At 41.0% G+C, this 25,710-nt stretch overlaps 1 protein-coding gene across 2 annotated transcripts in view; it reads left to right on the plus strand.

Annotated features, from left to right (window-relative positions):
* Positions 1-25,710, plus strand: part of si:ch73-22o12.1 (nectin-2) — a 529,204-nt gene that overhangs the window by 253,935 nt on the left and 249,559 nt on the right. Inside the window, exon 7 of one of the 2 annotated variants that reach the window (XM_055163567.1) lies at positions 309-13,668. The exons of the other annotated variant lie outside the window; for it this stretch is intronic. Within the exon in view, the coding sequence (XP_055019542.1) occupies positions 309-892 (584 nt within the window). The 3' untranslated portion in view covers positions 893-13,668. Of the gene's footprint in view, positions 1-308; positions 13,669-25,710 lie in introns of those variants that run through there. 2 annotated transcript variants of the gene reach the window in all.

Below are 25,710 nucleotides of genomic sequence, written 5' to 3' on the forward strand. Positions count from 1 at the left end.
CGGCATTTAAAACACTATCGGAAAACATTAATAGTAATTGATAAATGTTGTTTTTTTCAATTAGTTCGCTTTCAGATTTCATTTAAATTTCAACGTAAATTACTGTGACGAATTTTTATTAGTCAACTAGCCCCAGCTGAAAAAAACAAAACAAAACAAAGGTTCTTTTTTGCTTCTTTTGCATAAAGGTTTTGGTTTACTTTCACATTTCACACTTCTGCACTATCCTTAGCTTCTTTTATTCTGTCTCTTTTCTTTTTTTCTAAACCAGTTTTTTCTCTCCTCCTCCTTGTCTCCCGCTCCCTTAGAACCCGTCGTGGACCCCTCCAACGCGGGTGTGGTGGCGGGCGCTGTGATCGGCTCCCTGCTCGCCCTCCTGCTGGTCGCCGCTCTGATCGCCGTGCTGGTGACCCGTAGCCGCCGGCAGCAGCAGGGTTACCGCGCCAACGGGGGCAGCGACATGAAGACGCGCATATTCGGGGGCGGGAAGAAGTCCAGCAAAAACGGCACCAACGGCGGGGCGGGGACCGGCGGCGTGGGCGGGGCCAACAACAACGGGCCCATCTACGTTTACAATGAGAGCACCGGGCACCAAGGCGTCGGCGAGAAAAACAACCACCACCAGCCCCTCACCATCGGGGGGCGCCCCGAAGGTGTCGGCACCACCCCCACGGCCCAAGACATCCTGCTCAGCAATGATCTGGACGACGCCGAGAGGAGAAAGTTCGACGAGCTGGAGGAAGACGAGCGGTACGATCATTTCGGAGGAGGGGCCCCGATCCTGCAGCTGCGCCCCCACGACCAGGATCACATCATCGGCGACTACCTCGACGACGATATGGAGTCGCAGCGGGATGGCTCGGTGATCTCACGGACTGCGGTGTACGTATAAAGCGATCGCGCGGAGGAGGGGAGAGTCCTTGTAAGGATTTGTCTGAAAAGAGAAGAGAAATGTATCCACTTTTATTTTTTACGATTGATTTCAAATAGTCTATTGTTATTAATCACCACAGTGCAGCCTGATTATGGACTGAAGGAACCGGAGGAAGTTTTATCATTGGATCTCGGCTCAAATCTTGTCCCTTAAAGAGAAAAGAAAAAGAACTCTCACCGAAATAGAGATGAACTCGTCTCCCACTGCTTCTGCTCACCCTATTGCAATGACTGGGGCCTTCACACGGACTTGACTGGCGTACTAAAAGAGGAACTGTAGTGTAGGAGGGTGAAGGATTATGTCACTTCTGCATCTGCGCATAAACAATGGATATATTTGTGTTGGTGGGAAAGCAGTCTTCCAATGGGAAACCTTTTCTGTAGGCGCTGTCAAAGAAGATCGGTAGTTTGATACAGGAAAAAAAAGAGTCTTCAACATCAAGAAATTCAAAATGAGGACACTAAATTTCAACTTGTCTTCGCTTAAAAGTACAAATTCAGGTGGTGCCGTCTCGAGCTTAAGAATCACTTTGCAAGCTGTCAGCGCGTACCTGGAATGACATAAAAACTGGGTTGACAACGGCGGCATAAACCGAGCTGATTTAGGGAGCGCGCTGGAAAAACTTTGGTGCGGTTTTTACGATCAGACAGAAATGAGGTGTGGCTGATATCACAGGGTCACGGGATGAGCCAAGCGAGGAAGCGAGGAGTTAGGATTTAGGAGCGAGGACTCGGGGAGCTAACAGTAGTTTCACAAAAATAAAAAAAATAACAACTTTTTTTTTTTTTTTTTTTTTTTTACAAGCGTGCGAGTGAAGTTGGCGGGCTTCACAGGGTCACGAGAGGAGCCGAGTGAAGAAGCAAGGAGGCAGGAGCTAGGAGTTAGGAGCTAGGAAAGGATGTGGCCTATCCCGCTCTCCTCTTCAGGGCAAGATCCGCACTTTAAGAACCAATTTTTCAACTATTTTGGCAAAAAAAAAAAACTTTACTAAGCCAAAGTTATTGTTTTCATGAGTGTGAGGTGAGCTAGGAGGTAGGAACTAGGAGTTAGGAGCTAGGAAAGGATGTGGCCTATCCTGCTCTCCTCCTCATGGCAAGATCCGCACTTTACGAACCGATTTTGTTAATATTCAAACTAAAAAAATAACAATAACTTTGATGCAGATAAGTTTTCATGAGTGTGAAGTGAGCTAGGAGATAGGAACTAGGAGATAGGAGCTAGGAAAGATTGTGGCCTATCCTGCTCTCCTCCTCATGGCAAGATCCGCACTTTAAGAACCCATTTTTTTAATAATCAAACTAAAAAAATAACATAAAAACTTTGGCTTAGTTAAGTTTTCGTGAGTGTGAGGTGAGTTAGGAGGTAGGAACTAGGAGATAGGAGCTAGGAAAGGATGCGGCTTGTCCTCTTATTCAGTTCAGGGCTCTACAATTAATATCCACACTGGGAAAACACACATTTGCTACGATTAAATCTAAAAAAATAACAACTTGGATGCAGAGAAGTTTTACGATCATAGGAAAGTGAGGTGTGGCGGACATCACAAGGTCAAAAGGAGCTAGGAAGTAGGAGCTAGGAAAGGATGTGGCCTATCCTACTCTCCTCCATGGCAATATTTACACTTTAAAAACCCATTTTGCTAATATTCAAACTAAAAAAATAACTTATCTGCGTCAAAGTTATTATTGTTTTCATGAGCGTGAGGTGGCAAATTTCGCAGGGTCATGAGATGAACCAAGTGCGGAAACTAGGAGGTAGGAATTAGGAGGTAGGAGGTAGGAAAGGACGTGGCTTTTCGTATTCTGTTCACGGCTCTACAATGAAAATCCGCACATTTGCTACTATTAAAACAAAAAAATAACAACTTTGGTGCAGAGAAGCTTTACGATCATATGGAAGTGAGATGTGGCGGACATCGCAAGGTCAAAAGAGGGAGGAGCTAGGAAAAGATGTGGCCTTTTCTCTCCTGCTCGCAACTCTACAGCCAGTATCTTCACTTTAAAGCTACCATGTGTAATTAGTTTGCGTGACCCGCCCTTGTTGTATTGTCATTTGTTACCACTATCTGTTATCTACGTTGCTATTGTCTGAAAGTGAGCCCGAACAAAGGTTATGTGAAGGGGGAGGAGGAACAGGTTTTACATCTGTTGCTGGTTTAAAAAATCAAATAAATTGACAGATGGGATTTAACAGCTTTAAGAACACACTAAAAATGGCGTAGAGAAGTTTTACGGGCTTAAGGGAGTGAAGTGTGTCGGCGTTACAGGGTCAAAAAGGAAAGGACATGGCCTAACCTACCTTCCTCACAGCTCTAAAGTAAATATCTACACTTTAAAGATGCAATCTGTAAAAATAATCAAACAGATTTACACATGGTAGCTTTAAGAACACACTTAAAGCAGATGAATAACTTTGGCACGGACAAGTTTTACGATCATACGCGAGTGAAGTGTAGCGGACGTCGCAGGGTCAAAAGAGGAAGGAGCTAGGAAGTAGGAGCTAGGAAAGGATGTGGCCTATTGTCTCCTGCTCAGTCAATATCTTCGCTTTAAAGCTACCATCTGTAACTAGTTTGCGTGACCCGCCCTTGTTGTATTCTCATTTGTCACCACTATTTTTTGTCTATGTTACTACTGTTTGAAAGTGAGCCCGAACAAAGGTTGTGTAAAGAAGGAGGGAGACAGGTTTTACATCTGGCACTGGTTTAAAAAAAATCAAATAAATTGACAGATGGGCTTTAACAGCTTTAAGAACACACTAAAAATGGTGTAGAGAAGTTTTACGGGCTTAAGAGAGTGAAGTGTGTTGGCGTTACAGGGTCAAAAAGGAAAGGACGTGGCCTAACCTACCTTCCTCACAGCTCTAAAGTAAATATCTGCACTTTAAAGATGCAATCTGTAAAAATAATCAAACAAATTTACACATGGTAGCTTTAAGAACACACTTAAAATGGCCCAATAACTTTGGCACGGACAACTTTTATGATCATACGCGAGTGAAGTGTAGCGGACATCACAGGGTCAAAAGAGGAAGGCGCTAGGAAAGGATGTGGCTTATTGTCTCCTGCTTACGACTCTACAGTCAATATCTTCGCTTTAAAGCTACCATCTGTAATTAGTTTTGGGTGACCCGCCCTTGTTCTGTTCCCATATGTCACCACTATTTGTTGTCTACGTTACTGCTGTCTGAAAGTAACCTGAACAAACGCGAGGCAACTGAGGAGGGGGAACAGGTTTTACATCTGGCACTGGTAAAAAAAAAAATCAAATAAATTTACACATGGGCTTTAACAGCTTTAAGAACACACTAAAAATTGCGTAGAGAAGTTTTACGGGCTTAAGGGAGTGAAGTGTGGCGGCCTTACAGGGTCAAAAGAGAGAAAAGAGAGAGAAAAGGAAAGGACATGGCCTAAACTACCGTCCTCGCAGCTCTTCTGTCAATATCTACACTTAAAAGATACAATCTGTAAAAATAATCAAACAAATTTACACATGGTAGCTTTAAGAACACACTTAAAACAGTCTAATAACTTTAGGACGGACAAGTTTTACGATCAGACGACGCGAGTGAGGTGTGGCGGACATCGCAGGGTCACGGGACGAACCAATGGAGGGAGCTAGGAGCTAGGAGTTAGGAGCTAGGAAAAGATACATCCTCTCCCACTCAGGCCTGTCTATTCAGAGTGGCGCTGACAGGAGGAGCCTGATTGGTAATGAGCCGTGAAGTCGCTCTCTTAGCCCGCACCAACAGATTGCCACCACTTATCGTTTATGACGCGGCTTTCCCCCCCCTCCTCCCGTCGCTCCGTCATATTTCCATCCCTCTCTCTCTCTCTCCCCCCGTCGCTCTCCGCGTACCCCTCTCTCCCGCCGGCGATTCCTCCCCTATTCGCGATCGTTTATGTGCGGGTTGTGATTTATCCGCGCCAACGCCGGGGTCACGGCTACCGAGATCGAGAGAGTATTTTACTGCCGTCCACGTGTCAAAAACCCCACTTACTCCGTTCCCATCCGCCTGCAGCGCACAATCCAACTCTGTCACTTGAAAAATGCCGCCTCCGCCGCCTCCTCGTCGGAAATCGTCCCGATATAACGCCCCCCGACACCCCACCTTGACCGCGTACGAGCGAGATAGATTTTCAATGGCCGCGCGTTAACATTTCTTTCCATTAGCGGATGTTATTAAAGGTAGTAAATTGATCTGGAAGACGTCTAAAGTTGCAGCCATGTTGGAAGCGATGGAAGCCGTATTGACTTAACAGGCCAGCTCAGGCTCTTTACGGTGCAGCTTTAAGGCCCGATTGTCTCTTGACTGTTAATTTATCCTGCTAACGAGTCACCGGAGAGCCACTCTAGCAAATGGCTCCTCCTCCGTGGCCACTACACTGTACGCTGTCGACGTTTATGTATGGTGTGTATTACCGGGAATCCGCCGAGGAGGAAGCTGGCTCTCCCAAATGCATTAGTGGAAGCATTTCTAATAATATATTTCCTGGCATTTACCTAAGTCCACCTTTCGACCCACTTGGAGACTCTACCGAGCAGAATTCAGGTCACAGAGAAAGGAGGCGGCTCCGTTTTAAAGTGCACACGACCGGTTTTGCAGCAGTTAAAGGTGCTCGTCTCTGCGCAGATGTCATTGCTTTGCCTTGAATGTTCCATAGTATGACTTTAAACATTCCACACTAGCGGTTTTGTCATTCCTGGTGTTTCTATCGCTCAAAAACATTCCTTCAGTGATTAAGGATGATGATCTTTGTGTTCACTTTAGACTGTGGAACATTCTAGGCCCGGGGAATAATGAATAATAATAATAATAATAATAAAATAAACAAATACCATGGGACTTGAAAGACAGATATTTTGTTGTAATGCGTCGTAATGATAATAATTACGCGATATTTTGATAATGTGCGATATTTTTTCTACATATCCCACGTTATTTTTGTCTCTTATGAGGTGGGTTACCAAAAAAATCCACTACCATCTGCAAATTTTAGAACCCTTCGTCAAAAAGTTTTCCCAACCCCGTTCTAGACAAAGCAATAACATTTTCTGGCGATATCAGGTGTTGGACCCTCCACTCAAAATATTACACAGTGCAGCTTTAAGTAGCGGCAGTTTGTGGGAAAAAAGCTGAGTCCAAAACTTGATTTCTCAATGTCATTTCGCAGAAAATTCCATTCAAATTGCTGGAACAATTTGCACGCAAGTAAGGCGTTGTTTTTCTGGCAGTTTAAGCTCTTAAACTAACAGGATAAACATTTTGGCGTTTTATTTGTGTTAGTCTAATCTATTGTGCAATTTAGACGAGTTTGGCCCATGTAAACGGCACTGGTTGCTAGGAAACGATTATTATCTATACATATGTCATAGGTGATACCAGTGTCCTACCAAGAAGTAAAATGATGCACTTTTATAATGATTTGTAGTAAAATTGTAAGTATTATGTTAAAGCTGCACTGTGTAACTTTTTGGTTAGGGGTTTGTCACTTGCTTGTTTCTATGGATATGTCGTTGCTTTGCTTGGAATGTCCCACAGTATGACTTTAAACAGCTCCCAATTACATTTATTCAATTACAAGTGGTTTTGTAGCTCAGAAATACTTAAAAAAAAAAAAAAAAGCCGTTCGGACTCTGAGGGGATCACCTTTCCACAGATCTGACCTGTGTCACTTGCCTGTTTCTATAGCTACGTCATTGTTCTGCCTAGAATGTCCCACAGTATGGCATTAAGCCGCTCGCAATTACATTTATTCAATTACAGGTGGTTTTATAGCTCAAAAATACCAAAAGAAAATAAAAAAACAGCATTCTGACTGTGAGCAGGGTCACCGTTCCACAGATCTGACCTGTGTCACTGTGTTTCTATAGATATGTCATTGCTCTGCCTGGAATGTCCCACAGTATGGCATTAAACAACTCGACATTACATTTATTCAGTTACAGGTGGTTTTATAGCCCAAAAATACTTTAAAAAAAGAGGTATTCTGACTCGCCTTTCGACAGATCTGACCTGTAACTTGGTCTGGTCTGGTCTCCGTGAAGATAGAAAGGTTTAAAGCCATACTGCGGAACATTCCAGACAAAACAACAACAAGCATTTGACGTACATCCTCCACCAGAAAACCTACACAATGCGTCTTTAACTCCGTTTCAGTTTCACGAGTAATCTAAGCTGTCGTGTGCACTTTTAAAGGGTCAGAGTTGAAAAGGTCGAAATTGTTACCCGGAGTACATTTCCAGTTCTCCGTAACTTGACGTAACGCAAGTCGACCGGAGCTTATAGAATTGCTTTGCCGTTGCGAGGACTGCGGACCTACAGAAAGAAGCAGATGCAGAAGAACCGGAGGGAGACGGGATGTAACTTGTCGTGTAGAACGCCGGTGTTTTTAAAGGGATTGTCGTTTTAATGGCCTTAGCTTGTACACAATGTAACTCCTGGGGACGTGTGGGTAAAAAAAACGGCGTACCGGACAGACACAGTAGATCTCACAAATGTATTATTTTTGCACTTGTGAATTTGAAACTGCCGAACGGGACAAGTGTTGTGTGTACATTTTGGTGTGAGGTATCCGTGTACTATATATGTAAGCATCTTTATTTTTCTTGTGGAAATGTGGATATTTATGACCAATGTAAATAACAAAAACGGGGTTGGTGAAATTTACGGACTTAGGCGGGGGGAAAGGGTGAAGTAGACTGTCTTGAGAATGTAATTTGATCCATTGTATTTTTGTTTTTTTTGTCGGTTTGAACATGACATACTGATCTTACACGTGAGAATCAGGTGTTTCAACGGACTTTATGTTATGACAATGTAAAATTACAATTGTTTTAAGTTTTTTTTTTCACAAAAGCACATCTTATTTTGGATGCCTTCCTCTGATATATCTGTAAAACTCTTCTAGTTCACGAATTAAACCATGGATACAAAAAAAAAAAAACAAGAGCTGGGCGATGTGATGAAAATGTGGCTTTTGGTATATATGGACTTCTATACTTTCACCATCCTCTCCTCCTATTGGTTAGTTTTTGAAGTTCTGAGTGATTGACAGGTGGATTTAACCAATCAGCGAAGGGTGAACGGTCAGAAGAGGAATTTTGGTTTTAGTTACCTCTTATCAAAACTGAAATAGTGATCTAGGCTTTAAGAAAACCATGTGACTTTTGTTTTGTTATCTTTTTTTTTAAGCATATCGCCCACTTCTACAAAATCCACAAAATACTAACACCGAAACTCCTCCCACGACCACATTTCAAATAGAGTTGCCAAAGTGTGCGGCATCTGGACGAAAGAGTGAGGGTGGAGAAAAGGGGCGGAGTCTGGACATAAATGAAGAAAAAAAAAAAATTGTGCGATTGGTCAAACTCTTACCTTACAGCCAAGTATTTGTGATCAGAAACGCCCAGCTTTAATCGGGGCAGTTCTGTGCGATGTCACGTAGTACTTGAAATTGCAGTTCTTGACGGTTTTTGACCAGAAACTTGCGAACATATCAAGATTGCACTGAAAAAAAAGGACTAATGCCCGTACTCAAAAACACCACACACTCAATTTAGTAGCAAAAAAAAGTTGATTTAGTTCCACTTTAAAGGTGCACCACGTAACTTTTCAATTGGGGGACCTTCATCTGCTGGTTTTCTATGGATATGTCATTGCTCTTCTTCAAATATTCCACAGTATGGCTTAATGTGAAGGATCTACCTTGCATTTAATCAATTGCAGGTAGTTTTATTGCTCAAAAATACGTACAAAAACAGACTTTAAAACAGACTGTAACTTGGTTTTGTTTGGTCTCCATGATGATAAAAAGATTTAAGACCATGTTTCACATTCCAGACACTAAAGCAGGTGGCGGATCCTCCACCGGAAAAGTTTCACAATGCACCTCGCAACGTGTGGTTTCTAGACTTATCTGATTCTGATCAAGTTCTGTGTGATGTCACGTAGTACTTGAAATTGCAGTTCTTGACGGCTTTTGACCAGAAACGTGCAAACATCTAGATTGCAGTACTCAAAAAAAAAACACCATACACACAGTTTAATAGCAAAAAGTTCCACTTTAAAGGTGCACTACGCAACTTTTCAGTCAGAGGTCCATCACCTGCTTGTTTCTATGGATATTTCATTGCTCTGCTTTGATTGTTCCACAGTATAAACAGATCTACCTTGCATTTATTCAATTGCAGGTAGTTTTATTGCTCAAATACCTTCACAAGTCTCATTTGGTCTCCATGTTAAAAAGATTTAACGCCATACTGTGAAACATTCCAGATGAAGCAATAACATCTCCATGGACTAAAGCAGGTGGCGGACCCTCCACCAGAAAAGTTTGCACCTTTAAACTTCTGATTTCTAGACTCCTCTGACTCCTATCAAACTCTGTGTGATGTCACGTAGTACTTGAAATTGCAGTTCTTGACGGCTTTTTGACCAGAAACATGCAAACATATCTAGATTACCTTACTCAAAAAACACCAGACGCACAGTTTAGTCGCAAAAAAAAAGGTTGATTTAGTAGATTTAGTTCCACTTTAAAGGTGCAGTACACAACTTTTGAGTCAGGGGTCCATCACCTGCTTGTTTCTATGGATATTTCATTGCTCTGCTTTGATTGTTCCACAGTGTAAACAGATCTACTTTGCATTTAATCAAGTGCGGGTAGTTTTATTGCTCAGAAATACCTAGAAAAATCGGCTTTCTGACATGTCACTTGATTTCGTTTGGTCCAGACGAAGCAATGACATTTCCGTGGACTAAAGCAGGTGGCGGACCCTCCACCGGAAAAGTTTGCACCTTTTAAACTTGCGATTTCTCGACTCCCCTGACTCCTATCGAGGGTCGTAGCATCCGTATAAACCGAGCAATTTGTCCGTGATGAGAGCGAGTTGAAGATGCTGGACTTTCTAGTGTATTTTCCAAAGAGACAAAGTGTACACTGCAGCATATATACAGGAGAATGCAGAGAAATCTTTTTTTTTTTCTCCTCCGTCTCCCACGCGCTTCACTCTCTCATTATGCTCACTCCCACAGCCAAACTGCGCACAAGACACCTCATACCTGACAACTTTGCCATCTTCTGACATAAACCCACACAGTTGCATTGGCATAGCACGTGGCAAAACAGGCACTGCGCAAAAAAATCGTATTCAACCGTTTTTGGTCAATACCGAAGTGATGTAACACAGCTTCTCATTTTTTTTTTTTTTTTTTTTTTTTCTTTTCCTCCTCATACCCGAAAATCAAAGTGCCACACACCGACACGTACAGTACACAATCTGTTCAGACTCAGTTTTTAAAAGATTTCCAGTCGTTTCATGAAAATGCCACAGCGCCGACCTCCTCCCACCCTCAGGTCGGCGTTAAAAGCTTTTACCGACTTGGATTTCTTACACGCCTACCAAAATATGTTGTTTTTAACTTTGGTAGCCCCCCCCTTGTTTCTCTCCTTCTAAACGTCGACTCCCCCGTGAGACACAGACGCCGTCACAAGTCCTCCCCCTGAATCCAGACAAATAGCTTTTATAGCAATTCACAGGATCAAAGTACTAGGTCTAGCGCAAGGTTAAACAAACAATATCTTGATGTTTTCGTTTCATTTTTCTTCCTCTGAGTCTCGCACACACACTGGCCACAAACGCAACCCCAATTTAGGAGAAGTTGGGACACTTGTAGAACAGAATGCTGTGATTTTCAAGCCAGACAAGCGAAAATAAAATTGTCAAATGGGAAGGCGACAGCGGCGACAAATCGGTAAAGGTTAGGACAGAGAAACGGTAATTTGCAGATGTTTTTATTGCACATTTACATTTATTTACAGACATTTATTGCATGTTTACATTTTTAGGAAGATTTTAGTCGAGGAAATTCATCCAAATATAAGGTCTAGTCCAAGATTTGGAGGTGCGTCCAAAGGTTTTGCATTTCTTTTTACATTTTTTTGCATTTCTTTAACCTTTTAATTCAGTAGAGATTGGCTAAAATTCTCCAAATGATTCTAGTGAAGGTGTATGGAGTTTAAAAACACAATGGAGCACTTCCTGTATTACCACGTGACATCATAAGGTGGAGCAGTGTTTTCCATTTGAGAGGAAAAACTCTAAATATGCAGAGTTTGTGCGTTAAACGTGTGAACGAAACGAAACAAAACCCAACTCCAGGTTTGTTTTTGACGAAGAAACAACTTTATAACACAAATTAGAAAATAGTTTAACTTGGGCCCGTTAAATTTGACATATTAGTTGTCCGTAATAATACAAATTTTGACTTTCCTTTTATTCAAAAACAATCACAGCTCGCTCTTTGTTGCCTGTCCTACTTCCCGAATTCAAAACGATTTGTCATAAAAGATTAATATCGGCTTCAACACCTAAAAACATTTATAAACCAACGCGTTCTATCGCCATTTGCATTTAAAAGTGTCCCAACTTTTTCTGAATTGTGGTTCAAACGAAGCCTTAACATCTCACAGCATTCAAAGACCACCCCTTTTCTGTGTACATAGTATAAATATATAAATATGTAGCCGAGAAAAGACTTACTAATTTATGGCGTCACGTTTGTGTATTTCTCAGTGACAGCAAATACCGCATGAAGGATTTCGTTTGGTTTTTCTTTTCAGGATTCTCCTCCTCTGTTCTTTTTGCAGTGCTTTATAATTTATGTTTTTCCGAGTGCTTTATTCTCGACTGCCGCGCTGTGACTGATGCCAAGATTTTTTTTTTTTTTTATTTTTTGTAACACTTTAGTTTAGAGACAACAAATGAATCGCTAACTAAGAGACAATTGATGGACTGGTTATTCGTTAGTATTTAGTGTTTATAATGGGTGTTAAATGTTGCTTTTCTGGTGCGGGGTTCACTACCTGCTTGTCTGCGTGGGAATTGTACAGCCAAGAATGTTCCACAGTATGGCATTAAACGTATTTTGTATGTATTCAATTGCAAATGTAGTTGCTAAAATGCCTGAAAAACATGTATTTTTTACTGGGAACAGGGTCACCTTTCCACAGATCTGACTTGTGACTTGGTCTGGTGGCGTTACCAGCTTGTCTCCATGGAAACTATATAGCTAAAAATGTTCCACAGCATGGCATTAAACGGATCCATCTTGAATTTATCCGATTACTAGTGTTTTAGTTGCAAAAAATGCCTGGAAAAACGTGCGTTCTTACTGCGAGCAGGGTCACCTTTCCACAGATCTGACCTATAACTTGACTCAGTGGCGTTACCTACTTCTCTCCATGGAAATTATACGGCCAAGAATGTTCCACAGTATGGCATTAAACTTGAACTATCTTCCATTTATCCAATCATTAGTGTTTTAGTTGCAAAAAAAAAAAAAAAAAAATGCCTTGCAAAAAATACCTTGAAAACATGCATTCTTACCGTGAGCAGGGTTTCCACAGATCTGACTCGTAACTTGGTCTGGTGGCATTACCTGCTTGTCTCCATGGGAATTATATTGCCAAGAATGTTCCACAGTATGGCATTAAACTTTATCTATCTTGTGTTTATCCAGTTGTTAGTGTTTTTGTTGCAAAAAAATGCCTAGAAAAACATGCATTCTTATTGTGAGCACGGTCACCTTTCCACAGACCTGACTTGTAACTTGGCCTGGTGGCGTTACCAGCTTGTCTCCATGGAAATTATACAACCAAGAATGTTCCACAGTATGGCATTAAACATATTCGTCTTGAATTTATCGAATTTCTAGTGTTTTAGTTGCAAAAAAAATGCCTGGAAAAACTGAATATTTCCACAGATCTGACTTGTAACTTGGCCTTGGTGGTGTTACCGGCTTGTCTCCATGGAAATTATATTGCCAAGAATGTTCCACAGTATGGCATTAAACATATCCATCTTGCATTTATCAGATCGCAAATGTTGTAGTTGCTAAAAATGCAAAAAATGCCTGGAAAAACATGAATTCTTACTATAAGCAGGATCACCTTTCCGCAGATCTGACCTTGCTTGCTTGTCTCCATGGAGATGATAAATGCAACACTAAGGAACACTCAGAGCCAAGTTAGAATATGTTCACGGCAACAAGCTTTTGGTGGACCCTCAACTAGAATGTTACATAGTTTAACTTTAAGGGGACGGTTATGTAACACATTGGTAATGATGCAAATGAATAACATTTAAAAGGGGAAAATGAGTGTATTGGCTAAAAATACTTGTACATACAGCAAAAAAATACTTGTAAGTACTTCACAAATACTACCAAAATTTACTGTATACATTTTACTACGTTAGCAATTCATATGTGATCACTAAACTAAAGTGTTACCGTGTTTTCTCTGTAAAACGAAACTGTACACAACACGAAACCCCCAAATGTGCTTTTTTATCGACTGCTCCGTGTAAAAGCTGTATTTTTTTGTACTTTTTAATTTTGTCTTATTGGAAAAAGAAAAAGAAAAAAAAAAAAAAAGAAAGAATGGTAATTGTTATCACCATTTGTCATGTCTTTTTATTTGTATTCCGTTGCTATTAAAGGTTCCTTGATTTTTGAAATACTGCCCGTCTGGTCTGGAGTTTGTTTCATCCGTCTTCTGAAACACTCGAGGATGACTAAAGATGTGGGCTGAAGTGAAACGGCAGCCATTGATTGTCGCTGATTACATTTATAGATTAATTGATCGCGTTATGAAGTGCCCTATGTGTCTCCTGTCAGCCATCGCTCACTCCGCGGACAGATCGCTCCGGGATTTTTTTATTTTTTTTTCCCTCCGACTCATTTCCTGCCCGCTCCCTTCGTCTCATTTCGTTTGTGATAAATCTGTGTGTGTCAACAGGGCATGATAACAGGCTTACGGGGACCAGCGCGGAGAAAGGGAGAAGCAATTTTGTGGATTACAACTGTCCCCGTACATAAGCTCCTCCTCCTTAATGCGCCTCAATATGCGGAGGTAAACACGAACACCGCTGCCGTGGAAACAGACGGACACGCTGGAGGTTTATTTTTCTTGATAAATTTAGCTCCCCCCCCCCCCATGAGCGTTCCACGAGGCTGGAAGTTTAGTCTCTGTTCGGTTTTTACAAGCATGTTTTGAAGAGTGATTATTCTGTACTTTTATATTGTCAGTTCATGTTTCAGGTTTTTTGTTTTTAAGTCGTCTATATGTATATAAGTTTTCTTAAAGGGCCCGTTTTTAAGGGAGATGTGACGATAATGTTGTTTCCTCATCACAAACCAAGTCAAGACTAAATCGAGACTAAACTGAGACCAAATCGAGGCCAGATTGAGACCAGATCGAGGCCAGACCGAGGCCGAATCAAGACTAAATCGAGACCAGATTGAGATCAAATCGAGGCCACATACAGGCCACATAGAGGTCAGATCGAGACTAAATTGAGACTAAATCGAGACCAAATTGTGCCTAAATGGAGACCACATCGAGGCCACATCGAGACCACATCGAGACCACATCGAGACCCACATCGAGACCAAATTGAGACCAAATTGAGACCAAATCGAGACCAAATCGAGACCAAATCGAGACCACATGGAGACCACATCGAGACCACATCGAGGCCACATCGAGACCACATCGAGACATCGAGACCAAATCGAGACCACATCGAGACCACATCGAGAGACCAATGGAGACCAAGATTGGCCAGGTCAGATGAGGAGACATCGAGGTCAGATTGAGGTCAGATCGAGGTCAGATCGAGGTCAGATCGAGGCCACATCGAGACCACATTCAAAATCCTTGTAATGTTAGACATTTATTTGTATTTTAGAGTTATTTTGGCACATACACTACTGGTCAAAAGCTTTAGACACCACACTTTTTCCATTTTTTTTAACTGTTTTTTTACTGTTGACCAAAACATATTTTAAACTTTTGATTCATGAAAGTGTCCACCTTTGGCAGATGTAACAGCTGAACACACACAGAAATCAAATATTCTTCAGAAAGTTCTTCCCAAGTCTGTTGCAGAAGTTCCCATAAATGTGTGGCACTTGTAGGTTGCTTCACTCTTCTGTCCAGTTCATCCCAAACCAGCTCGATGGGTTTAAGTCTGGAGACTGTGCTGCTGGACACTCCAGGTTTTCAAGCTTTACCATCTTGTTCTGTGTTCCTGAGGTAGTTGTGGCAGAGCTTGAATTGCAATAAATAACTGGAAAAATGAGGATGTTCTTAAAACTTTTGACTGGTATTGTATTTATCTCAATGTTTTTATGAATCTATCTTCATACCACATGTGCGCAGCGTCCGTGGGCTCCAGACGAGTGCCCAGGCTGCAGTGAGGAGCCCCGCGTGGTCCTGCACACCAGTACACGTTTATTACAACAACAGCAGCTGGAATGAAATATGATCGCACTTGTCGAGTGTGAGACCTTGAGTCTGTAACAAGACCAAGTCCAAGCACCCTCAAGACAAGATCCCAGTTTGTTTGAGTCCGAGTCTTGAGGCCAGTCTCAAGACCAAGACCAGTCTCGAATACTACAACACTATTTATCCCAAAACTCTGCAAATTTAGACTGAGTTCTTCTCTCAAACAGAAAACACTCAGTTCCACCTTATGATGTCATGTGGTTATACAGAAAACGCTCCACTGTGTTTTTAAACTCCATACACCTTCACTAGAATGGTTTGGATCATTAAAGCCCTGGAATGACCAAACAAAGGAAAAAGGTCGTCGTTAACTTAAAAACTACCACTTCATAATAAAGCAGCGTCACACAAACTTGTGAATGAAACAAAACACAAGTCCAGACGTGTTTGTGATGAGGAAACAACATCATGAGAAACTATTTTGTGTAATATAGAACTTTTAAACGGTGAAGTTTGAACAGAATCCTATTAAAACAAATCCCAAAAGTAATCACTATCATGATGCTTGTCAGGAAAAATTGCAATTAGATATGTACATTTTTCAGCCCAAATGTCTCAAACTTTTCTGTTGGTGAAGTCGACAAAGAAAACAGCTGAAGAAATATATTAGCGTTTGATTATCCAATGATATACAAAAACTCACAAAAAATGCTCTACTTATAAAAAAAATATTTGATTATTTAGTTTGACATTTCTAATATGAAGTTAGTAGTGTCACAATACTAAAATTTCAAAATTGATTTCGATACTAAGGAATAGACTCTGTACTTGATACCGATACTGATAATGAAAACAAAAAACACTTGTCATGTCATTTTCAGCATTAAATCATAGGGTCCAGTCAAGTGGTAACGGAGGGAAACAGGGACAGATTTTTTTTACATTCAAATGTCTCTTATTCAGAAACTAGAGGGACTATTGAAATAAGTAAAGTATCAAAATGTAGGAAAGAGTTACACTCCAACAGGGTAAAGTTAAACCTGTGATATTCTTTCAAGTTGTTGACAAAAAATTTTAAAACTCATGTCGGTAACGGAGGGAATGAAATATGCAGCACTTTTTGGGCGATAAATCCAAACAGTGATAACTCTTGGTTCTCACTTACATATCCTTAACAAACTGGTTTGAATATTTGCTTCATATAGTTTTCTACCATATGGTACAAGATTAGGTTGAAAAACCTCATACTTTTTCAGTAATGAGATTTTTTATTAAGAAAGGTCATGGTAACGGAGGGAAAGTAGTATCAGAGGGAAAATTGTGCAGCAAGTAGAAGGTGCAGGATTTTACATAATTTGTCAACTTTTTTCTTCCGAATACTTTAATATTACTTCAAAATGAAAGGAAACTATTTCTATAAAAAATGTCAGTCCTTCCAAGCAAATTTTTTATCATTTTAAATACATTAAAAAAAAAAAAATCATGTACCTTCATCAACAGTTCAAAGATGGAATAACACAAGATATGATGAAATACATCAGTTTATTTACATGATTTTCAGGTCTTTGAAATTTGGGAAATAATTTTTGTTCCATGTTTCATACATGGTCTGTTTAAAACATATGTAACTTTAGAACCAAAAATGGTACAGAAAAAAGGTAAACAGCTTCATAAACTAGAGTACATATGTATCTGTTGAATACATTTTTATATCAGATGCATTGAATTTTTGGCCTTGTTGTTTACTTCTGCTTGACCGGGCCCATAGTATTTTCTTTTAAATTACCATCTGGTCTTCTTATATTTCTCGTTCATGTAGATAAACTCATTTATGTGCTCTTATACTTATTCTGATACACCAAGATCATTCTAAAGCTATTCAGGAAAGATTAATTTCTGTAATGTGAATGTAACTTTTTTTAGTATCGATACCTGCTCAAAAAAAGTTTTTGTATCGATTAGTGTCCGATTTTTGATACTTTTAACAACCCTTAAACATTGTTTTTAAGCAGGAGTGTCCAACCTAACGTTACCTCTCCCTAAAACATTTGAGGTGACCACATTATGCTCATTATTGACAGTGTTGGGGAGTAACAGATTACATGTACTGGAGTTACGTAATCAGAGTACAAAGTATGAGTAACTGTATTCAGTTACAGTTACTGTTTCAGTGAGTGGTAATTGGATTACAGTTACTTGTTGAAATAAATGGATTGCATGGCGGTATTTTCCTGTTTTCACATTTTGGGCTATACCCCCCCTTTTTTTTTTTTTTTTTTTTGGTAATTCCACTCATTGACAAAAATTAAACCAGGTCTATACTAGAGCTAAACCAGGACTAAACCAGGACTAAACCAGGACTAATACTAGACCAGGAAAACCAGGAACTAAACCAGGACTAAACCAGGATTAAACCAGGAATAAATCAGGACTAAATCAGGACTAAACCATGACTAAACCAGGACTAAACCAGGACTAAACCAGGAATAAACCAGGATCAGGATTAAAACCAGGTCTAAACTAGATCTAAACCAGGACTAAACCAGGACTAAACCAGGAATAAACCAGGAATAAATCAGGATTAAAACCAGGTCTAAACAGACTAAACCAGGACTAAACCAACTAAAAGATCTAAAACTAAAACAGGACAGGATTAAAACCAGGACTAAACCAGGACTAAAAGGACTAAACAGGACTAAAACAGGACTAAACAGGACTAAACCAGGACAGGATTTAACAGGACTAAACCATGCTGCGCGGACGTGTCTCCTCCTCTATCTATAATATTTTTAATTTGGTTCAGTAAAGTCTGGGCTTTTTATTTTCTTTTATCAGACAAAACATCTTATGTTACGATTTCCTCGTCTTTGCTTCTCTACAGCAAATCAAGTAATCCAAAGTATTCAGATTACGTTACTCAGCTCAAGTAACTTAATGGATTCCGTTACAAACTACATTTTGGGGTATGTAATCTGTAATCTGTAGGGGAATACATTTTAAAAGTCACCTTCCCAACACTGATTATTGATGTATTTATGCACATATATTTCATTTCACAATTTGTAAAAAGCGACTGGCCGCTCAGAGCTTTCAATACTTGGCCGTTTCAATACTCGCCGTTTTAATGCCAGATGTGGTGTTGAGAGAATTCGAGTCTGTGATAAATCCTCGTGTGTGTCAACAGCGAGTGCGACGGCAGAAGCAATTTCGCGGATTACAATAGCCGCGTACGTAAGCCCCTCCCCCTTAACGCCTGTCAATATGCAGAGGTAAACGCCAAACGAAACGCCGCCGCCGCCGCCGTCGTAGCTCTATTTGTCCTGATAAATTCGGTTTAAAACATGGAAATTGGACGGGGCGTACGGTGGCCCGGGAGGTTCATTGAATTAGAGAAGCAGGAATAGTCGCGAAAGCTGTAAGGCAAATGGAAACGTAATGGAATCATAATGCGATCTGGAACGAGCGCGTGTTAAGGGGGCGCGCGGTGGCAGATGGGCGTCAGCTCCTGCCCTTGAGCCGCGCGGTTGTGGGTTGGATCCCCGGGCGAACTGTAATTTCTGATCGTTTTTTGTTTTTTTTTACGTGTGTTCTCTCACACTTCTGAATGGGCAAGCACTTTCACCTCACGGCAGGAAGGTGCACAGTATGAGGCAGGTCTGGAGTTTTGGAGATTGCATGTTCTCTCGGTGTCTTATGTTTTTTTTTTCTTGGCAAAATATTTAACTGCAGGTTTTTTGGACAAGCCTTGCCATGGCGATTAGTTTTGCAATTTTTTTTTTCGTCATTGGATTCTGTTCAAAGTGCATCATTTTAAACGAGAAGGATGTTTGAGAGAAGACTGAAATATGAGCTGGTTTAGTCCTGGTTTAGTCTTAGTCCTGTTTTAGTCCTGGTTTAGTCCTGGTTTAGTCTTGTTTTAGTCCTCAATCAGTCCAGTTTTAGTCCTGTTTTAGTCCTGGTTCAGTTCTGGTTCAGTCTGGTTTAGTCCTGGTTTAATCCTGGTTTAGTCCTCATTCAGTCCTGGTTTAGTCTTGTTTTAGTCCTCGTTCAGTCCTAGTTTAGTCCTTGGTTTAGTCCTCAGTCCCGTTTTAGTCCTGTTTTTAGTCCTGGTTCAGTCCTGGTTTAGTCCTGGTTTAATCCTGGTTTAGTCCTGGTTTAGTCCTGGTTCAGTTCTTGGTTTAGTCCTGGTTCAGTCCTGGTTTAGTCTTGTTTTAGTCCTGGTTTAATCCTGGTTTAGTCCTCATTCAGTCGTGGTTTAGTCTTGTTTTAGTCCTCGTTCAGTCCTAGTTTAGTCTTGTTGTAGTCCTCAATCAGTCCAGTTTTAGTCCTGTTTTAGTCCTGTTTTAGTCCTGTTTTAGTCCTGTTTTAGTCCTGGTTCAGTCTTGGTTTAGTCCTGGTTTAATCCTGGTTTAGTCCTCATTCAGTCGTGGTTTAGTCTTGTTTTAGTCCTCGTTCAGTCCTAGTTTAGTCTTGTTGTAGTCCTCACTCAGTCCGGTTTTAGTCCTGTTTTAGTCCTGGTTCAGTCCTGGTTTAGTCCTGGTTTAGTCCTGGTTCAGTTCTTGGTTTAGTCCTGGTTTAGTCCTGGTTTAATCCTGGTTTAATCCTGGTTTAGTCCTGGTTAGTGGTTCAGTCCTGGTTCAGTCCTGGTTTAGTCCTGGTTTAGTCCTGGTTTAGTCCTGGTTTAGTCCTTGGTTCAGCCCTGGTTCATTCCTATTTTGGTCCTGCTAGACAAATATAAGAATCCTGCACCTTTCAGAACATATTTGTAGATTTCTAGAGCACAGGGTTAGAAGGTTTTATACAAAATACTAAAGGACGTTTTGTTGTTGTTGTTGTTTGCAGAGAACTTAGGTAATTGCAATCTTCAAGGTGCATATTCAATCCAATTGCGATAAATCTTGGTGTCCTTCTTTCAAAAAACAACATCCTCCAGCTAAGTTGTTTTTACCAACAAACTTAAGATCTAAAATTGGGTTTCCACATGCTGCACTGCGGTTGCCATCGGCTCCTGATCAGTTGCCCCAGTGCTATTGGAACGATATTTTGGGCCAGTATTTTGAGCCAATTATTATTTTCCCCAAATTATCTCATTTGAATTTGGTAGAAACTCATCCACAACCCAGTTTACTACAAGCTACAGTATATGGGAGCAGTGTAGTCACATTTTGGGCAGAACAACTTTACACAAACATGCTCAGATAACTTGTAAATGTATTTTTTAGGCAGTGGGTTGGGCCAAACTAAACATTGGCTGTAATAGTCCAATGAGGTTCATCTGGTCTTCCATTAATTTATGTTATCAGGTCCTTTTTTAGAAGTTTGTTTTCATACCTGACAGTGTCGACTGCTCATTGGTCAGGTGATGTTGCTGTGACATGTCTGGTCAGCTGATTTAAACAGGTTTTGGCGCTGTCTTCCTATAAGTGGAGGCAGGATGACGGCGCCATCTGCAGTCCGACTTCCTCAGGACAGGATCCCAGGTGTGTGAGAGTAAAAAAGCCCCCTCGTCCCGGTTTATAGTCCCAGGCCGAAGGTGTGCACACGAGCAACAAAACATAAAGCAGAACAGGAAGAACAGTTGATAGTTTAGGTCAGTTAAATACAATCAATCAATGAACCTGCCCAGGGATGACAGATGGAAATTAGCACCGGTGCTACAACCTGGTACAATACATCTCTCCTGTTAAGGTTATTGTGAAAATTCTGCATTGTCCCTGTCTCATTAAATAAAATAAATAAATAAAACAACTCAAGTCGGCTATTTCTGACCACTGTAAAAAAGAGAACCACATTATGGACTGGGACGGAGCAAACATCATTGGGACAGATCAAAACAAACACCGTCGTTGAATTAAAGAGGCAATCGAAATACGGAAACATGCCCGCAGGACTATAAACCGGGACGAGGGGGCTTTTTTACTCTCACACACCTTGGATACTGTTGTGAGGAGGTCGGACTGCAGGTGGCGCTGTCGTCCTGCCTCCACTTGTAGGAAAACAGTGCCAAAACTTGTATAAATCAGCTGAACAGACACGTCACAGCAACATCACGTGACTCTGAGGAAGACCACAGTGAGCAGTCAAAACTGTCAGGTATGAAAACAAACTCTTGGTCTGAAAAAAGAACCTAATAACATAAACATTGGCAAGCACTGAAGATTTAAAGGTTGTATAGAGGATTTTTTTAAGAGAAGAGAAATACAGCGACAGTCCTTGTGCGCATTCAGAATTACTGTTGAAGTTTCCTGTCTAGAGGTAATTCAGCGACCGACGCGTCATTTTTTAGACCCTTCGTCTGCTTCGCTGGACGAGATCTCCAAGAATCGCTTCAGTTTGTCTTCGCTCCTTTCCTCCTTCTCTTCTTCTTTCGGCGACCTCAAAAATGGACTTTCTTTTGCGGCGAACCGGTCGTGGATTCTCGTCCGCCGTCGCGACAAACTTTGTGCGAAATGCGAGGAAGCGACAGTTCGAAAAAGCCTCTAAGAACCGCTGCGTAAACCACGTAATCCCCGCGCTCCGACGAGTCAGTTATACTAGGGAGTTTGATTGACAACCCAACAGCCAATAGAAAATGAGGGAGCCTCGTTTTCTATTGGCTGATGTTTATCTGGCCTCAACACGTCCACAGTTGATAGATTTTCGTTCCTTTTTTTTTTTTGGTCATTATAATTACAAAGCTGCTGCGTCTCTGTAATGGTATTTTAATCTTTCACTGACAGTTTGAAACAAAAAAAAAAAATCCTCCATACAACCTTTAAGCCGACAGCCAGTTTGCTAAAAAACACAAATATCAGCCTGATTTTTAAAAACTTTTTTTAAACTTTTTTTTTTTTTTTTTTACTTTTTTTTTTTTTACTATATATATTTTTTAATTTAAACTTTATTTCTTTTTGTACTTTTAAAAAAACTATTTATTTATTTATTATTATTATTATTTTTTTTTAAACTTGTTTTTTTACTTTTTTTTTTTTTTTTTTTTTTGGAGTGCTTGGAATCCGTTGCGTTTTAGTTTTGATCCTTTTTTTCCAAGAGCGCCCTCTACCTGCTCCTACTGATTGGAAAACCTGCAGCAAACAGCCACATTTTTGTTCTTTCTATCAGCCCGATACATTGGCAAACCGATATATCTCAAATCCAGATTTACCCCTCACTTTACTGCCTTCCGAACATTCAGTCATTCACAGCAATGAGACCAGAGCTTAGTTTTGCCGTCACAACTAGCATACTAACTGCACTTCCTGATTCTCGGACAGTAAAACGCTTCATGATTAGATGCCAGACAAAACACAGCAGATTTATTTTGACCTCAAGAGCCGCTTGTACGATACATCTGTACTGGGGCCATAGACCACAGGACTGTGAAAGACGTGGGCTCCAGAGTAAGTTCGATAATAGGAATGGGAATTTATTTATGGACAAAAAAGCGAAATAAAAAAACAGCAGGATCATGTGTAGTGTACAGTTACATCAATATCTGTTTTTCTTTCATTCCTTCAAGCGTTTTATGGAGCTAAATTATTCCCTGATTGAGGGAAAGATGGACTGGCGTGGGCTGAGTTTTTATTTTTCCTCGAGTGATGCAGAAAAGAAAGAGCCACTGTCTGTGTGAGTGTTTGTTGGCCGGTTAATATGTACAGTGGTGTAAACGGGATTTTTTAAGTGGGGGTACGCGATTTGTGACAGGACTGAACCAGGTCTAAATCAGGTCTAAATCAGGACTAATCTTAGACTTAAAGGTTGTATGGAGGATTTTTTTTTTTAGTTTAAAATTGTCATTGAAAGTTTAAAATACCATTACAGAGACGCAGCAGCTTTGTAATTATTGATGACCGAAAAAAAAAGAAAGAATGAAAATCTATGAGTTGTGGACATAGTGAGGCCAGATAAACATCAGCCAATAGAAAACGAGGCTCCCTCTTTTTCTATTGGCTGTTAGGTTGTCAGTCAAACTCCCTACATTTTTAGTGTAACTGAGTCATCGGCGCTCGGGGATTACGTGGTTTATGCAGCGGTTCTTTGAGGCTTTTTTTTTGTTGCAATGGCGGACGAGAATCCATGACCAGTTCGCCGCAAAAGAAAGTCCGAAGGGTCTAAAAACTGACGCGTCGGTCGCTAAAATATTTCTAGGCAGGTCACTTCAACAGTGATTCTGAACATGCACTGGATGTAAACAAATTTGATTTCTAGAGTAAAGAGGCGGGAGGAGATGTTTCTACTGAGGAAGGTGGTGTCACACATGCACAACATTTGAAAAAGGACGGTCGCTGTATTTCGCTTCCCTTAAAAAATCCTCTACACAACCTTTAAGAGTGAGAGAGAGAACCCCGAGCCAACGAAGCAGGGTGTCCTCAAAGCACGATCGGGTGACAGTTGGGCTTAGCACCGTGGGGCGTGGTGCTTTCGCTTGCGGTCACCTGATGGTTTACGCGGCCGCACCTCCGGGCCCGTCCCAACACTCAGTCCTGGTTCAGTCCTGGTTCAGTCCTGGTTTTAGTCCTGGTTTAGTCCTGGTTTAGACTTGGTTTAGTCTGGTTTTAGTCCTGGTTCAGTCCTGGTTCAGTCCTGGTTTAGTCCTGGTTTAGTCCTGGTTTAAGTCCTGGTTCAGTCCTGGTTTAGTCCTGGTTTAATCCTGGTTTAATCCTGGTTCAGTCCTGGTTTAGTCCTGATTAAGTCCTGGTTCAGTCCTGGTCTAGTCCTGGTTCAGTCCTGGTTTAGTCCTGATTAAGTCCTGGTTCAGTCCTGGTTTAGACCTAGTTTAGACCTGGTTCAGTCCTGGTTCAGTCCTGGTTTAGTCCTGGTTTAGACTTGGTTTAGTCTGGTTTTAGTCCTGGTTCAGTCCTGGTTCAGTCCTGGTTTAGTCCTGGTTTAGTCCTGGTTTAGTCCTGGTTCAGTCCTGGTTTAGTCCTGGTTTAATCCTGGTTTAGTCCTGGTTTCAGTCCTGGTTTAGTCCTGTTAAGTCCTGGTTCAGTCCTGGTTTAGTCCTGGTTCAGTCCTGGTTTAGTCCTGATTAAGTCCTGGTTCAGTCCTGGTTTAGACCTAGTTTAGACCTGGTTCAGTCCTGGTTCAGTCCTGGTTCAGTCCTTGTTCAGTCCTGGTTTTAGTCCTGTCCTGGTTCAGTCCTGGTTCAGTCCTGGTCTAGTCCTGGTTCAGTCTGGTTTAGTCCTGATTAAGTCCTGTTCAGTCCTGTCAGTCCTGATTAAGTCCTGGTTCAGTCCTTTAGTCCTGGTTCAGTCCTGGTTTAGTCCTGTTTAAGTCCTGGTTTCAGTCCTGGTCTAGTCCTGGTTCAGTCCTGGTTTAGTCCTGATTAAGTCCTGGTCTAGACCTAGTTTAGACCTGGTTTAGACCTGGTTTAGACCTGGTTTAGTCCTGGTTTAGTCCTGGTTCAGTTCTGGTTCAGTTCTGGTTCAGTCCTGATTAAGTCCTGGTTCAGTTCTGGTTTAGACCTGGTTTAGTTCTGGTTTAGTCCTGTTTTAGTCCGGTTTAGTCCCGGTTTAGTCCCGGTTTAATCCCGGTTTAATCCCGATTCAGTCCTGGTTCAGTCCTGGTTCAGTCCTGGTTCAGTCCTGGTTCAGTCCTGGTTCAGTCCTGGTTTCAGTCCTGGTTTAGTCCTGGTTCAGTCCTGCTGCAGAAATTACAGAGAGTTTTTTTTTTCAGTATTTAGTGAACTGCACACTCATGCTCACTTTCTATTTGGAACATGACACTAGCATGGTAACTGCGCACTCCCTGTAACATACTTCCATAACTAGATGCGGACGATACACAACAATATGAACGTATTTTGACCTTCAAAGCTGCTTTTATACAATATTCTGCATCTGTACTGGGGACAAGGCACAGTTTTCTCAGATACATGAACAAAAAAAACAAAAAAAAACAAAAAAAAAAAACCCTCGTCTCGTCTTCCCAGTAACACGACGGAGGACGGCGTGAATGAAGAGCCGTGTTGCGGATGACACGACACAAAGCACAATGTTCCTATTCAAAGTGACACTAATTGTTTACTTCAGAGGAGAAAAAAAAAAAAAAAAAAAAAAAAGAAAAAAAAAACATCTCACCTCCTTCCTGATTTTCCCCAGTAATAAAAAGAAACAGTCTCCCACGAAACTCGGACCAATAAATGAATATTGTAGAGCAGCTCTGAGGAGTACAGGGGCTTTCAGGAAGAAAACACAACCCAAATTAAATACACTTCCCCTGACAGTCGCTCTGCACAAACTCTATCTGCTGCCAAAGCCGAGGAGGATGAATAATGGGGCCTGCTTTAAGCTCTGTCAATATTTTATGAAATGTTTTGTGATTTTATTTGATTTAAATTGACCATTGTGTAGTTTACATTTTAGAGAAGTGGTTGCCAACATTTTTTATTTCTTTATTTGATCGTATTAAATCGTCTCGTGCTTCAATCTCTGGTGAAGTTGCCAAAGAAAATGGATTAAAAGTATCGTGAGAATTGTGTTAAAATAAAAAAAATAAAATAAAT

The sequence above is a fragment of the Boleophthalmus pectinirostris genome, unplaced genomic scaffold (genome assembly GCF_026225935.1).
Source record: "Boleophthalmus pectinirostris isolate CB_2022bp ecotype Guang Dong unplaced genomic scaffold, ASM2622593v1 HiC_scaffold_6, whole genome shotgun sequence".
Lineage (NCBI taxonomy): Eukaryota > Metazoa > Chordata > Actinopteri > Gobiiformes > Gobiidae > Boleophthalmus > Boleophthalmus pectinirostris.